Source organism: Peromyscus maniculatus, chromosome 5 (assembly GCF_049852395.1).
Source record: "Peromyscus maniculatus bairdii isolate BWxNUB_F1_BW_parent chromosome 5, HU_Pman_BW_mat_3.1, whole genome shotgun sequence".
In the NCBI taxonomy this organism is placed as follows: domain Eukaryota; kingdom Metazoa; phylum Chordata; class Mammalia; order Rodentia; family Cricetidae; genus Peromyscus; species Peromyscus maniculatus.
In genome coordinates, this window is record NC_134856.1 from 50502091 (window position 1) to 50516725 (window position 14635).

Here is a 14635-nt window from a genome sequence, read left to right on the forward strand (position 1 = left end):
GGCGGAGCCCGCCCCCACTCATCACTAATTAAGAAAATGCCTTACAGCCAGATCTTATGGAGGCATTTTCTCAACTGAGGTTCCCTCCTTTCAGATAGCTCTAATGTGTGTCACGGTGACATAAACCTAGCCAGGACAGGGGTGTTAGTTAGGGGTAGAAAGAATGCTTATCCAGTGAGGCTCTGAGTTTGATCCCTGCTGTGACACTGGACAAGAAAGAAAGATGCCAAACAGCCGGGCATGGTGGCCCATGCCTGTAACCCCAGCACTCGGGAGGCTAAGGCAGGGGGGTTGCAAGGTCAAGCCTAGGTCAGTAGACTAACTGGTGAGACCTTCTTAAAAGATTTTTGTTGTTGTTGTTGTTTTCATTGGAAAAAAAGGAAGGAAGTAGGCAATGGACTACTCATGGTGCTGGTCTGTAATCCCAGCTACTCAGGAGGCTGAGGCAGGAAAATCTGAAGTTTTAAGAACAAACTTGGGCAGCTCAGTGAGACTCTACCTCAAAATAAAAATAAATCTAAAAATCAGGACAGAGGTTTAGTACAACTCAATGGCAGTATGCTTGCCCAGCACACATGAGGCCCTAGGTTCAATTGTTTCACAGTTCTACTAAAATGTAGGGGGGGGGGCACTTAAAAGTATCAGAAGGCATTAGCTTCCCACCCTCATGATAAGGGCTATTTGGGTGGCCACTGGCACCGCATAAAATCGCCCCAGCCCTGGCCTCTGCACCCTTCATACTGGGAAAGCCACAACGCAACACTGAGGACTGTCTTCTGGTCCAGGAAGAACAGGGTGTCACAGAGCACCCAGGGCATGAGTCACGAGGCTGAACTCAGCCCAGGGCTGATGCCAGAAGAGGGACATGTTCTCTCCCTGCCCCCACCTAAGGTTTTACACCCTTTGATCACAGGGGGGAAATGGCTACTTCCTCAGAACCAAGCTTGGATGGTTTGTGTGCGTGTGTCTTTAAAAGCCACCTTGTAGCCACCGGGTGCTTTGAAATCGGCAAAGAAGAGCAAACCCTCGGATGGGTGGCTCTGGCCACGCTGCTTAATTGCTGTTTATTGTCCCTTAAAGATGGCTTCTTGGCTTTCAAGTCACTCAGCTGCCTGGACGGACACAAATGGGAAAGTTGGGTAGGTGGACACAGCCACACACACACCCTGCTCCCAGGGCATGGCTCCATCTTAACCTTGGCTTAGGAAAGTTGCCCCTTCTCAAATGCCCTCACTCAGGGGCCTTTGCCCATCAATGCCGCCTCCACCTGCCCCGCCGGCCTATCCTGGAGTGCCCTCTACTCTCCCTAGGGGCAGCTCGGAGTCATCTGCAGCTCTTTCCCAGCCCACACTCAGGACAGTGTCAGCCAGACCCCCCTGCTGCTGTACCAATGGACTGGAGAATCCTGAGGGATTGTAATACATGCTGAAGAGGCTCTCTGGGCCTTGAGAGCCCTTCATCCTTTGGGCCTCTGTGCCATCACCCCCTCAGGGGCGTGTGTATGCTGTGGTACCCCCAGGGTGACACTCAACTCCAACGTGACAAGCTTGTTTGGTTCCCCTCTTGCTGCTGAGATACAGGCTCCTAGAGGGCAGGGACTCCTTTTTGCAACAGGTCATCCTTGCATTTAAAAACTCTTAAACATGGGAAATAAAAGAATGAATGCATAGATAATGAATGAATGAAATGAATGAATGAATGAAAAACATGAAGCAAAGTCTCTAAGAGGACACAGTTCTCCTGTTAGCATTCATAACGTTTCCCAGTGAGCCATGCTTTACACCCAGAGCAGAAAATGGGAGATTATTCTCAGAGGTCTAGGAGCTCCTGGTCACCCCTGATGCTCAGACCAGCTGAGGTCAAAGGAAGACAGTGTGGAATGCCCCCCCCAACCCCTGCTGATTATATAGGGCTGCGGGCTCTTGAGGTGGGGCTCTACAGAGGAGGAGGAGGAGTGGCAGGGAGGAACCTAGGCATGTCCAGACAGTGGGGCAGCTGCCCTGCCTTCACCCTGAAGGGCGCCGCAGCGCGTCAGAGATAGGTCTGTGAGCGTTCGCTGTCATGGGTCAGAGAGGCTGTCACAAGGAGGAGGCATGCTAAAGCTACGTGATGTGGCTTCAGATCCTGGAGCAGCAGATTTGGGGTTTCTCTCCAAACGCAGACATGAATCTATGAGGCTAAGACAGAGTAGTATTCATGGAGGGTGTGCTGAGTGTGGGTCTTGTGGTCAATAGCTTTTCTGCTCTGAGTGGGTCTTTGGCGACAGGAAGCTTCTCTGAGATTGTCACTTTAGAGGCCTCAATCTGTCCCTTCTGCCTCCAGCATGGCCCCTTCTCCATAAGATAAGAAGGGCCAAAGGGTCATGCCTAATAAGAAAGGCATCTCTCCATCACACCTACCCATGCTTAGGCTAACTGGGGTACCAGCCTGATTGAGAGACTGCCTCTTCCCCCTAAGAGCAGACTGTTGCCGGTGTGCCTATGAGGTCTCTAGGACTGGCTGGGACTGAGGCTTCTGGGTGGGGCATCTGGGTAGCTCCAGGCAGAGCCGGGAGTAGGAAGCTCTCACCACGCCATTTCATCTGGCGGGGAACTAAAGCCCTGCTCCTCCTTCCAGGGCAGCCCATGAGACAGAACCTGCTGTACTGCTGGGATGTTCTCTGTCCATCACAGTAGCTGCCAACCACCAGTGCGGTAGTGCAGTGCTCGAGATGTGGCCAGCATTAGGGTCCACGGAATTTTCAACCTCACCGTACCTTATTGTAAAGTCTCAGTAGCCACACAGGGCTCTTCTCTGAGTCATTTCTGTCTCTCGGCCTCAGCTTCCTTTGCTATAGACTGAGGGATGTGAACTGGGCCCATCTTTAAAGACCCCTGCAATCCAACTATGGAAATGCAAGGAACTTTCTCTTCTTTTCAGAAAAAAATAAGAGCTGCTATCATTGAAATAGGCTGTTTTTAGTCCTAGTGCATTAGACAGAGCAGTTCTCCATGGCAAAGGCCCACGTGTCTGGGTAGGAGAGGGATTTAGTCTCACGTAATCAGCTTGCGGCACTTGGGCCTAGGGCCCGTGGGCCTCAACTTGGGCTATTGCTCCAGGCCCTGCAAATTTTGAGGACTGTTAACCGCTTTGCCAATTCATAATGCAACCCTCTGAGTTATTCTTTATCCCAGAGTCTACAGTTAAGAGGGAAAGTAGCTTGCCCAACGTCAAAGACTCATCGTTGGGATTGTGTCAGGATTTGAATTCATGTCTGTTGTTAACTACAGTGCCTCTGGCCTGGGACCAGATGCTTATATAACCATAACTTTTCTGGGATCAGGCAGAAAGCACTGTGCTCCCCCCAGCACCCCATTTATAGACAGGAAAGCCAACCCAGTGGGGTGAAGGGTCTTTTCAAACTCACATAGCAAGTAAGGAATTCTGATTCCACACGGAAGCTGGTGCTTCCATGGCAGCAGGTGGGCAGATTTCTGAGCTCACTGCTCCCCCTAACCCCCCACCCCACCTCAGAAGTTCCCTCTGGCATCAGGATTACAAGCAAGCTAAATTCTGGGGTTTTCACTAAATTCTGCCAATTTCTCCTCAACACTGAGCAAAGTTGACTGCTGAAAGCAGCCGAGTCATGTTAGGTTACTGCTGTGTGTGGAAAATTAGAAGTTTATCCCTTAACCAGTCTGACCAGTTTCAGGCTGGAGCTAGAACAGTCTCTGGAGACCAACTCCCTGTGAGTCAAGGTTGGACATGCCTTGGGCGGGGAGCGGCTGGTGCGGGGTGCCGCTGTCACGTGTCTAGCAGGCCACAGGCACAGTGTAAGCCACTCTAGAGCACCCAGCGTGGGGCTGCTTGGTTCACAGACTGGGTTTCATTAGATTCTTCAACCAAACTGCAGAGCAGGCATGTTCTTTGTCCCTTGACCACTGAAAGTGCATGTGGGGGGTAGGGGGGCTGTGGAGGCAGGGGGTACTTATTAACTCATGTATTCACTTCCTGGGTGCCATGCACTGAAGAAAATCTGGTCTCAGACATCACGGAGAAAATGACCACAAGGAAGGGCAAAGCTTCATGAATGAAACAGAGCCTGTGACCGCTGCCTTCAGGACACGGCAGGTTCAGGTTGAGTGGTTAAGGAAGAGGATATTTGAGCTGAGACCTACAGCGTGGGAAAGGACCCCTCGCTCTGCCCTTTGCCCCAAATGCTCTTGCTTCTGGGAGAGTCTTGATGTGATTCCCATCTCTTGGCCTCTGCTTTCTCTTCTAACAATCACGGGACTGAACTAGATGAATAACCTCTAAGGACCCCTTCAATTCAGCTACCATGATGCGGCTCACTTTCTCACTTTCCCAGCAAAAGAGCTGCTATCATTAAAATAGGTTGTTGCAGTTTGGGGGGGGGGTGCGGGGGGAGGCTGGGAAGATGACTCAGTCCCTGAAGTGCTTCCTATGCAAGCGTGAGGACCTGGGCTCCATCCCCAGTATCCACAGGAAATACAAGCATGGCACTGAGTACCTGTGATCCCAGCTCTGGAGGTGTAGAGACAAGCAGATCTGAAAGCTGTCTGGTCAGCCAGTAAAGCTAATTGGTGGATCCCAGGTTCAGTAAGACCTGTATCAAAGAGAGAGAGAGGGAAAGAGCAAGAAAGAGGTGGAGTCTTCTTTTCCTCCTTGGATGCTCAAGGACCCCCCATCATGAATAGCACAGTAATGATCTAACGGTCCTCACCAGGAAGTTCATGACTAACCTTTTGCTTCAGAGGAAACACACGGTCTTTGATGTTCCTGGGAAGACAACAGTACCAAAGACAGAAATGCAGGAAAAGATAGCCACAGTGTACGAGACAACACCAGCTATCATCTTCGTATTTGAATTCGGAACCCACTTTGGTGGTGTCAAGATGACCGGCTTCGGTGTGATCGATGATTCTTTGGGTTATGCAAAGAAGAATGAGTCTAAACACAGACTTGCAAGACTTGAGCTTTTCTAGAAGATGACTTCCAGGAGGCAATGAAAGGAAAGTGGGAAGAGAATGAGGAAGATGGGGCGGGGGCGGGGTGGGGGGGTGGGGGGAAGGAACGGCTGCAAAGGCCATCGCTGGTGCTGCCGAAAAGCAAAAGGTGTAGGATTCTCCTGTGATTCCTAAAAACTTAAAACTGCCTTTTTTTTTTTTTTTTTTTTTTTTTTTTTTTTTTTTTTTTTTTTTGGTTTTTTCGAGACAGGGTTTCTCTGTGTAGCTTTGCGCCTTTCCTGGAACTCACTTGGTAGCCCAGGCTGGCCTCGAACTCACAAAGATCCGCCTGCCTCTGCCTCCCAAGTGCTGGGATTAAAGGCGTGCGCCACCACCGCCCGGCTTAAAACTGCCTTTTGAAGACAAATAATAAAATGGGAATGTGATTGAGTAAGACACCAAAGGCCTCCATACACAAGCACACACACAGTAGACACATACACAAGCCCCAAAAGAAGAAACAGGTGTTTTTTAATGTTAAAAAATGACATTGAAAAATTGGACAGAGAAATCAGACATAGTAATAATAATATACTAGTATTCCTTTATCTGGTTTCTCTTTCTACCCATATAGTGACTTAGAATCAAGTGTGCTCCACAAATGCTCAATGAAAGCCCCTTCTAGCCAGGTGGTGGTGGTGCATGCCTTTAAACCCAGCACTCAGGAGACAGAGGCAGGAGGATCTCTGTGAGTTTGAGGCCAGCCTGGTCTACAGAGCAAGATCCAGGATAGGCTTCAAAGCTACACAGAGAAACCCTGTCTCAAAAGAAAGAAAAAAAGGAAGGAAGAAAGGCCCTCTCTAAAGAAACAATTCTTAGATTGCATGCTGTTCTGATTAACAGTCCAAGATCTCAGACTTGTTCAGAACGTAACACATCATTTTGTACAAAGTATCCATTCTGCATATGCTACCCACCTGTTAGTCATTCTGTAATTGTCTCAGTTATCAGGTCAATGCTGTTGGTTGCAACACTTACACCAAGTGTTCAGTGTTATCGGAGTTTCAGGGCATCATTGAGGGTTTGGAATGAATTCTCTGAGAGTGAGTACTATATCATAGACCTCCTGTGTCACTGCAAAGATGTCGTCATCAACAAAGTGTTTATCTGGGTCCTATTGCAAACCATTTGGCAGATGATGTCACTTAATCTTTGCAATCAGTTGAAGACGTGCATACTATTATCTTCATGATACACAGAAGGAAACTGGAGCACAGAGAAGCTAACTGCTTGCCCAAAGTCTCATGCTCAGTATGTGAAAAATAGGGAAGTCTCCTCCACCACCTGCTCTGTTGTTCATATCTGTGAGATTTCTCACACTCTCACCCTAGTGTACTCCATTAGCACACTTGGTTGGGCTCAGACCGTGTGTGCAGTTTGTCCAGAGTTTCTACTCACTGCTATGTCCTGAGCATATCTGTTACCGTAGACGCCACACAAACACCCATTGGATGATGGAAACAACTTTTTACAGGTGAATCACCCAGCATTTGAAAAGGGAAAACATACTCTTTGGAAATATTAATGTTCCCTTAAAGAGATAAAGAGCCAAAAAGAAAAAAAAAAAAAGATGAAGAGCCTAGGTAGGTCCTGACTGTACTGCCCACCAGCTGTGTGGCCTTGGGAGAGTCTGTTCCTGTTGCCAATCCTTATTATTCTTAAAGTGATGGTGGTTGCTTTTTTTTTTTTTTTTTTTTTTTTTTTTTGGTTTTTCGAGACAGGGTTTCTCTGTGTAGCTTTGCGCCTTTCCTGGAACTCACTTGGTAGCCCAGGCTGGCCTCGAACTCACAGAGATCCGCCTGCCTCTGCCTCCCGAGTGCTGGGACTAAAGGCGTGCGCCACCACTGCCTGGCTAGATGGTTGCATTTTTAAATGCATTTATTTAATGTGTACAGGAGGTGATTTGTCTGCATTTTTTGTCTGTGCACTTCTGTATAGAGTACCTCATTGGGGGCCAGGAGAGGGCATTGGATCCCTGGGACTGGAGTTAACAGATATTTGTGAACCACCTTGTGTTGCTAGGACTCGAACTCAGGTCCTCTGGAAAAGCTGGGCCCCAATCCATTATTATTATTATTATTATTATTATTATTATTATTATTATTATTATTACTGGGGTTTTTTTCGAGACAGTGTTTCTCTGTGTAGCTCTGGCTATCCTGGAACTCCTTCTGTAGACCAGGCTGGCCTCAAACTCCCAGAGATCCACCTGCCTCTGCCCCCTGAGTGCTGGGATTAAAGGCGTGCACCCCCAACTGCCCAGAGAACCTCGTTATTTTTAATTGAGAATAACAGCAATGAGACAGCTGCTTCCTGTGGTTACTGAGAGGCCAAGTAAGGTGCTCTGTCTTGAAGCTCTGTTCAAGCGCAGATGGTAAAGCAAGGGTTTGTGAGAATAACCTTTTCTTTTTGTTGTTGTTTTTAACTTATTCTTTTCAGAATGCAGAAGTGGGCTCAAATTTAATCAAAGTGGCATCTACAAGAGCAACAGCCCTGAAGGAGAAAGACAGCCATGTTTACTGCCAGCCTGAGGTCCTCTATGAAGGTAGAATACATCCTTTCTCACAGAGATGCCCAAAGCCCCTCTCTGTGATACCCTTCTATACAGGAACAGGGAAGAGCAGGGAAGGCTCTTGAGACCCCAGGAAAAGAATTTGGGGATTTTTCTTGGATAGCTTCCAACACTTCTGGTCCTCAGATGGATGGCATGCACAGTTGATGTATGCAAATGGCTGTGATGTATTAAACAGGCATGGTAGATTCCTGTTTCTCCACATTGTCACAAGTCCCACGAAGTGGGAATCGCCCACTGGGCCTGGGAGATGCTGGGCTACACACAGAGTGCCAGCCACAGGGCAGGAGCCACACCCATAGGCCCACGTTCATCAGCCCTGGTGACATTCGGGGCAGGTATTCTTTGCGGTAGGGCAGTGCTGGTACTAGAGGATGTGCAGAAACATCCCTGGATGCCAAATAGCCCTCACCCTAAACAGGAGCCAGCCACAAGCTCTCTGGGAAGTGCCACTGTCCCACAGGGCTGAGTTTCTGTGCTCAGTGTATCACAGGACGTGGCACAAAGCCTGGTGTAGAGAAATCGGCATTTCATACTTCCAAGTGTACAATGAGGCTGGGTGTGGCAGTACATGCCCGTAATCCCAGTATCAGGAGGCGGAGGCAGGAGGATTGCTGTGAGTACCTGGCTAGCCTGAGCCACATACTCTGTCTCAAAAAACAAAAACAAAACAAAACAAAAAAAACAAATTATATGCCTGGAACCCCAGCTCTTGGGAGATGGGGGTGGGGGAGTGATTAAGGTCTTCTTCGATGACTCCATGGTGAGTTAAAGGCCCGCACAGGCTCTAAGAGGTCTTGTCTTGAAGCAAACATAAAAACAAGCACAAGGACTGGGCAGAAGAGCAACAGAAATACTGAAAGCTGCGAGATGGAGTGTCAGCCGGCAGGCAGTCCTGATCCCAGCAATGCTTCTGAACGTTCTCTTTGTGATGTAAGGGACACAGCCCTAGTGCCAGCCTTTGACACTTAACCTGATCCTACCGACATTTCCCATGTTATGAAAATCCTTTGTAAACATCCTTTTTATACATATTATAATAGGATTTACCGATTTTGTTTTATTTTATTTATTTTAGTCAAGGTCTCACTCTGCAGGCCGGGCTGGCTTTGAACTGGCCATGATCCTGTTGCCTCAGTATCCCCTGGTGCTTGCCCAGGGACTGCACCAAACCTAGGAACCAGAGTTATTTTAGATTGTGCAATGACACTCCTCCCACTCCTGAAGTCTCTTTTCATACTCATGTTTGCTTACACACACACACACACACACACACACACACACACACACACTGTATATTTAGAGAGCTTTTTAAAAATTGCAGCAGCCTGTGATTTAAATCTGTACTTCTCTGATTTCTATCATGGATAATTACAGGTACTTACGCAGTTGGAGCCCCCTGGTCTATGGCACCTCACCGCCCCCCCCCAACCTTCTGGCAGGGCCAGCATCATTATCAGAGGTCCCTCCCTACCTGTGACCACCTTTGATGTAATCTGGGTCTGAATCAAGGTCAGGGGTGGTACTTGGGAACTGTTCCTATGGAACAAGGCCCAGTTTGGCATGAAGAGGGAAGTTCCCCGCCCCAGTGATGGAGTTTCATCAGTGTCCCGTCTTTTCAAGGCCTAGAGCTCCCTCGGATAAATTATGCTCACAACGGGAAGCCATATCGCTACGTCTTTGCGGCTGAGGTTCAGTGGAGTCCAATCCCAACCAAGGTACTGTCCCCTGCATCCTGCAAGTCCCTGTGCCAGAAGACTGGCTTTCTCTGGACCCAACTGAATGCCTGCAAGGCTTAAGACTGGGAAAGGGATTCAGGAGGGAAGTCAGCTGGGATGAATCTCAAGTATGGGTTCTGTGTTCCCAATAGAAACAGAAGGAACGTTACCAAACTCTTTTTATGAGGCTACAGTTAACCTGATACCCACACCACACAAAGACACAACAAAGAAAGAGAATTACAGACCAATCTCCCTCGTGAACATGGATGTAAAAATACTCAACAAAATATTGGCAAACCGAATCTAAGAACACATCAAAAAAATTACCCACCATGACCAAGTAGGCTTCATCCCAGGCATGCAAGGATGGTTCAACATACGAAAATCTGTCAATGTAATCCATACATCACATGAGTTCTGTGTTCCATCTGCACTGTGAGCCCCAGTTATGTGGCACACTGTGGTGGGCCCTGAGGGCAAAGGAGTCGGCGGGGAGTGCTGCCTCCAGCAGCCAGCTTGCCTTCTCCAGCAGGAAGGGTGTTCCTGGGACTTCTAGGATTCATTTTGTTTTTTAAGCAACTATCTGTCAGTATTTACTACCGTCCGGTGCTATCCAAAGTGCTGGCCAGATACACACCACTTTTCTTTCATTTCAATATTTTTATTTGCATTTAAAAAAATGCAGAGCAGATGAGATAGTAGTAGCTCAGTGGGTAAGGGGGTGTGTTGTCAAGCTTGACAACGTGAGTGTGATCCCAGGAACCCACATGATAAGAGGGAGAGCACCAACTCCTGTCCTCTGCCACATGCGTGATGTGGCATGATGCAATGAGGCGTGCCCCTCCACACACACTAACTGTAAAAAAAAAGCATACAGTAAAAATAAAACAATAAACTAAAAATAATTTTAAAAATTTAAATATCTATGGCACAAAAATACTGACGGGCAAAAATTAAGGTCTATACACACACACAACACACTCTCCGACACTCCCACTAACTCTATCTGCTACAGGAACGGGCCTGTGAGAGCTTGTGGAAATTTTCCCTTTCATTTGTTGTGTTGCTTTGTTTTTTTTTTTTTGTTTTGTTTTTGTTTTTTTTTTTTTTTTAGTTCTTGTTTTGGATGCTGGGACTCAAACCAAAATCTCAGGTTCTGGGCAGGGGCTTCACCACAACTCCAGCCATAGTCCAGGGCTTTCACTTTCAAAGCAACAAAAGAATTGTATCATATTTCAGTTAGTGGCACTAAACATCTTGGTTATATAATGTAAAACATTGTGATATAGTGCCAAATACCAGAAAAATTCAGGATTGTAGGATCTCAGCCCGATGTGGGCCAGGAGACTTGCACTGGACTTTGGAGGGGGAGGGGGATGTTTGGCTCTTCCCTTTCTATGGTTGTGCTGCCTGGGACAGGTGTCATCGGAGGTGATGTCACAAGTATAGGTTTAAGGGCTCAGTCTCCCCTCGCTGGCCTTCATGCCCTCCTGCTCCCAGGGAGTCAGCGTGCTTGCAGACACGGGATCCCAATGTCCTCTTCTCTGCATATACAGATACTGAAATATGACATTCTCACAAAGTCCTCCTTAACGTGGGGTGAGGAGTGCTGCTGGCCGGCGGAACCCCTGTTTGTACCCACGCCAGGTGCCAAGGATGAGGATGATGGTAAGAGTGGGGGGAGGGAGCCCGTGTGGCCACACTTCTGATCACCCATCAAACAGAGGCACCATCCAGGAGCATCCCACAGATGGGTGGCCTGATGAGGAGTCTAGGTGTGTCCATGGTAAAACCACATTAAAAACTGCCCAAGACCACATTTGCTTCTGATGTCAAGTGTGAGCTCAAGTGTAGTAGGACAGGCCCATAGGGTCGCAGGCTCTCACCACCACATTCTGTAATTCACTAGGACCCCCCAGAGCTCATGGACAGCCATTATTCTTAAGGCCATGCCTTATTGCAGTGAACAATTACAGACTAAAATTAACAAAAGTCTGGAGTGGACACACAGGATGGGATGCAGGAGAGACTAGGACAGAGCCCTGGGCCATCCTTTCCCAGTGGATCTGCCCATAGTGTCAACCTCTGACAACCAAGTGTTTCCAGCCATGGAAGCATGCCTGAGCCTCTGTATCCAGAGGTTTTATCATGGCTCACTCACATGGCATGACCGATATACCCTGGGCAGATGACCTCAGTGTTCAGCTTTTCAGAAGCCAAGCAGGGACCATGTGGTCCTAGCATCCATCATATATCACATTGTCAGCCAGGCATGGTGTAGATGCCTGGAGTTTCATCATTTGGGTCATGGAGAGAAGACAACCAGGGGTCTAAGGTCATTCTCATCTACACAGAGAATTCAAACTACTGAAACCCTGTCTCAAAAAACAACAGCAAGAAGATAGGTAGGTAGATAAGTAGGTAGGTAGGTGATTGGATGGATGGATGGAAGGAAGGAAGGAAGGAAGGAAGGAAGGAAGGAAGGAAGGAAGGAAGGAAGGAAGGATGACAGTGTTAGAATACAATACCTGGTATAGCCCACAGCCTCTGAAAACATTCTCATAGGTAAGACTGTGACAGACCTTCTTTGGGCAAGGTCTTTAAACTTTCTACTACACAGAACCTGTATCTTTCTACTGAGTGACATCCTCTCTCTTAGGACGTGCAGCTTTAGTTTTAAAATTCATTCTAAGAGCTGGCCCCAAATCTCAAGTGACCTCTCGTACAAGCATGGGAAGTTTTCATAGGACCTGGGAAATGTTGGTTTCCACATAGCCAAATCATCTTATCCCCCTTTGCCTCAAAGATGCCCTGCCCACAGCCTTGGGGATGCTAGGGAGGGTAATAACTATGGGTGGAGACCCACCCCGGCCAAGCCAGTGATGGAGCTGCCCACACCTGCAGGGGAGGGCAGGCCATCCCACTGAGGCTGCCAGCTTCTTCCTTCAGGTGGGAGGGAGTGGCTTTCCACCTGGCCTTGGCTTCCTACAGACTGTGGCCTGGCACACAGGCAGGGGGATCCCATGTCACCGCCATCTCCGAGGCAAGGGACTGTTAGCACCCACTCCTACTGAGACCAATCCCCTACTTGGCTGGGCAACTGCTTCTCACGCCTTCTCTCCATGGGTGTGGGGTGACACTGTCCTCATTTCATCAAGGGGAGGCTCAGAGTGAGGCAAATTGACCAAAGTCACGTGCCCTGTATGCAGAGGCTGGATTTGAATCCAGGCCAATCTGACGTCACCCACGTAAGGCTACCCCAAGGTCCTTTGGGGAGGACTCTCGGGCACTTACTAAAAGCTTCCTTGACCCCACTGTACCTTGTGAGTACAGAGGATGGAGAACATTCCGATTCACAGGCAAAAGTTGGGGTTGCCAATCTAACCAAGAGACGAGTTGGATTCATTCCAGTGCCGCCACGAGCAAGGCATGGCAACACGTGGTCGGTAATCCCAGCATCCGGAGAGGTGGAGGAGGGAGATATGAGTTTAAGGCCAGCCTGGGCTACTTTGTAAGACGTGTTTCAAAACAAAACAACAACAGCACAAATATGCAAATGCTTTTGCAACTCAAGAAGTCCCCGCTCAGCTGAGTGGCCCATCTTAGTCCAGGCGACCTCCCAGAACTGGCTGGGTCTCTCCATACTCAGATTCAAACAATAGAAAAGGAGCCATTCTTCGATACACGCGAAAATGAAGAACGTGTTTCCAGAACCCACCCTGAAGACCCCCTTCAGCACTCCGTGAGGTTGGAGGCTGGGAGGAATGATCTCCACTGCAGGGACGAGATAAGGTTCAGCAAGGCAAAGTGGCTATCCTGGAGTAGTGTTCTCATTCCAGTCCTGGACTTCTCCTCCGCCAACAGAACGTCCTGTATTCTCTGCCCTCCTGTTAGGGTTGAGAATGAGTTGAGCGAGGACAGAGAGACACCTCCGAGAAATGGCCCCCTCCAGGTGGAGGGCACACAAAGCTATACTTTGAACACTGTTAGGTATCTCTTAGGAGCCGGGATGGAGCTCGTTGGTTGAGTAGATGCCTAACCTGCAGGAAGGCCCTACCTTACATTGTCAGAATGTACATTGTGAGAATTAACTGGGTTTTGTTTGTCTCCCTGTAGGAGTCATCTTATCAGCCATTGTCTCTACCAACCCCCAAAAGTCGCCCTTTTTGCTTATTCTGGATGCCAAGAATTTTACGGAATTGGCTCGTGCCTCTGTTGATGCCGACATGCACCTAGACCTGCATGGCTTATTTATCCCAGACGCAGACTGGAGTGCCGTGAAGCAGACCCCTGCCGAGACTCCGGAGGATGAAAATTCAGACGCCCCTGTCACCCCACGGGCCTGATGGCACAGGATTGGGCCACAGGAAGAGAGACTTCACTGGCGGGACCTGGGGACAGTAAGTGTGATTGTTGACACTGTCAACTTGACAGCTGTCTTAGGATCTCTTAGGAAACAAACTTCTGGGCCTGTCTGTGAGAGTTTCTATACTGGGTTAACGGTTCAAGGAAGATCCTTGAATGTGGGCAGCACCATCCCATAAACTGAGGTCCGGACTGAATGAAAAGGAAAAGGCCAGCTGGACACCAGTATCCATCTGCTTCCTGACTGTGGATGCAGCTCAACCAGCGGCCTCATGACATGATGCTTCCTCTCCGTGATCGACTGGACCTGCACCTGAGAGCCAAACTAACCCTCCCTTCCTTACGTAGTGTCTATCAGGTACCTTGTCCCGGCAATGGGACAGTGTGTAAGCTTGCACCTCTCTCTGGGTGGAGGTGGCCAGGCGCTTCATCGTGCTGCTATTTGTTGTGCACATTCCACAATAATTCACAAAGACAGCTCTGGTTCCATTGTATTAGAATCCTTGTGGGAGAATGAAGTATTTAGCAGTCGGTTCTGGTATAGTTGAGAAAGCCCTTTCTTTTCTTCTGAAGGCCTCGAGGGACTGGGAAGGTGGCTCAGTTGGCGAGAACCCTGGCTGCACGTGAGAACCTAAGTTCAGGTCCCCTGCCCCCTCCCATAGTCACCCGCATAAACGCTGGACATGGCAGCATGTGCCTATAACCCAGGCTCTGGGGAGGTGGAGGCAGGAAGCTCTCCGGGGCTTGATGGCCAGATAGTCTAACTGAATTGGCACACTCAGCAAATAGTGAGGGACCCTGACTCAGAAAATAAGGTGGAGCAGGATGGAGGGAAATACCCAATGTCCACTTCACTCTACACATATATGTACACACACACACACACACACACACACACACACAAACACACACACATGCATACACATATACATGCAAAAGACCTTGAACATGAATCAGGAATTATATTAACC

General features: G+C 48.5%; 1 protein-coding gene across 2 annotated transcripts in view; it reads left to right on the plus strand.

Moving 5' to 3' along the window:
- Positions 1–14589, plus strand: part of Bco1 (beta-carotene oxygenase 1) — a 36891-nt gene extending 22302 nt beyond the window's left edge. The window contains exons 8-11 of one of the 2 annotated variants that reach the window (XM_006986343.4): positions 7446–7551; positions 9202–9296; positions 10856–10967; positions 13416–14589. In XM_006986343.4, coding sequence (XP_006986405.2) covers positions 7446–7551; positions 9202–9296; positions 10856–10967; positions 13416–13645 — 543 coding nt within the window. In that variant the 3' untranslated portion in view covers positions 13646–14589. Of the gene's footprint in view, positions 1–4754; positions 5017–7445; positions 7552–9201; positions 9297–10855; positions 10968–13415 lie in introns of those variants that run through there. The other variant, XM_042277753.2, reaches the window with a different exon arrangement.
- The last annotated feature ends 46 nt before the right edge of the window (positions 14590–14635 follow it).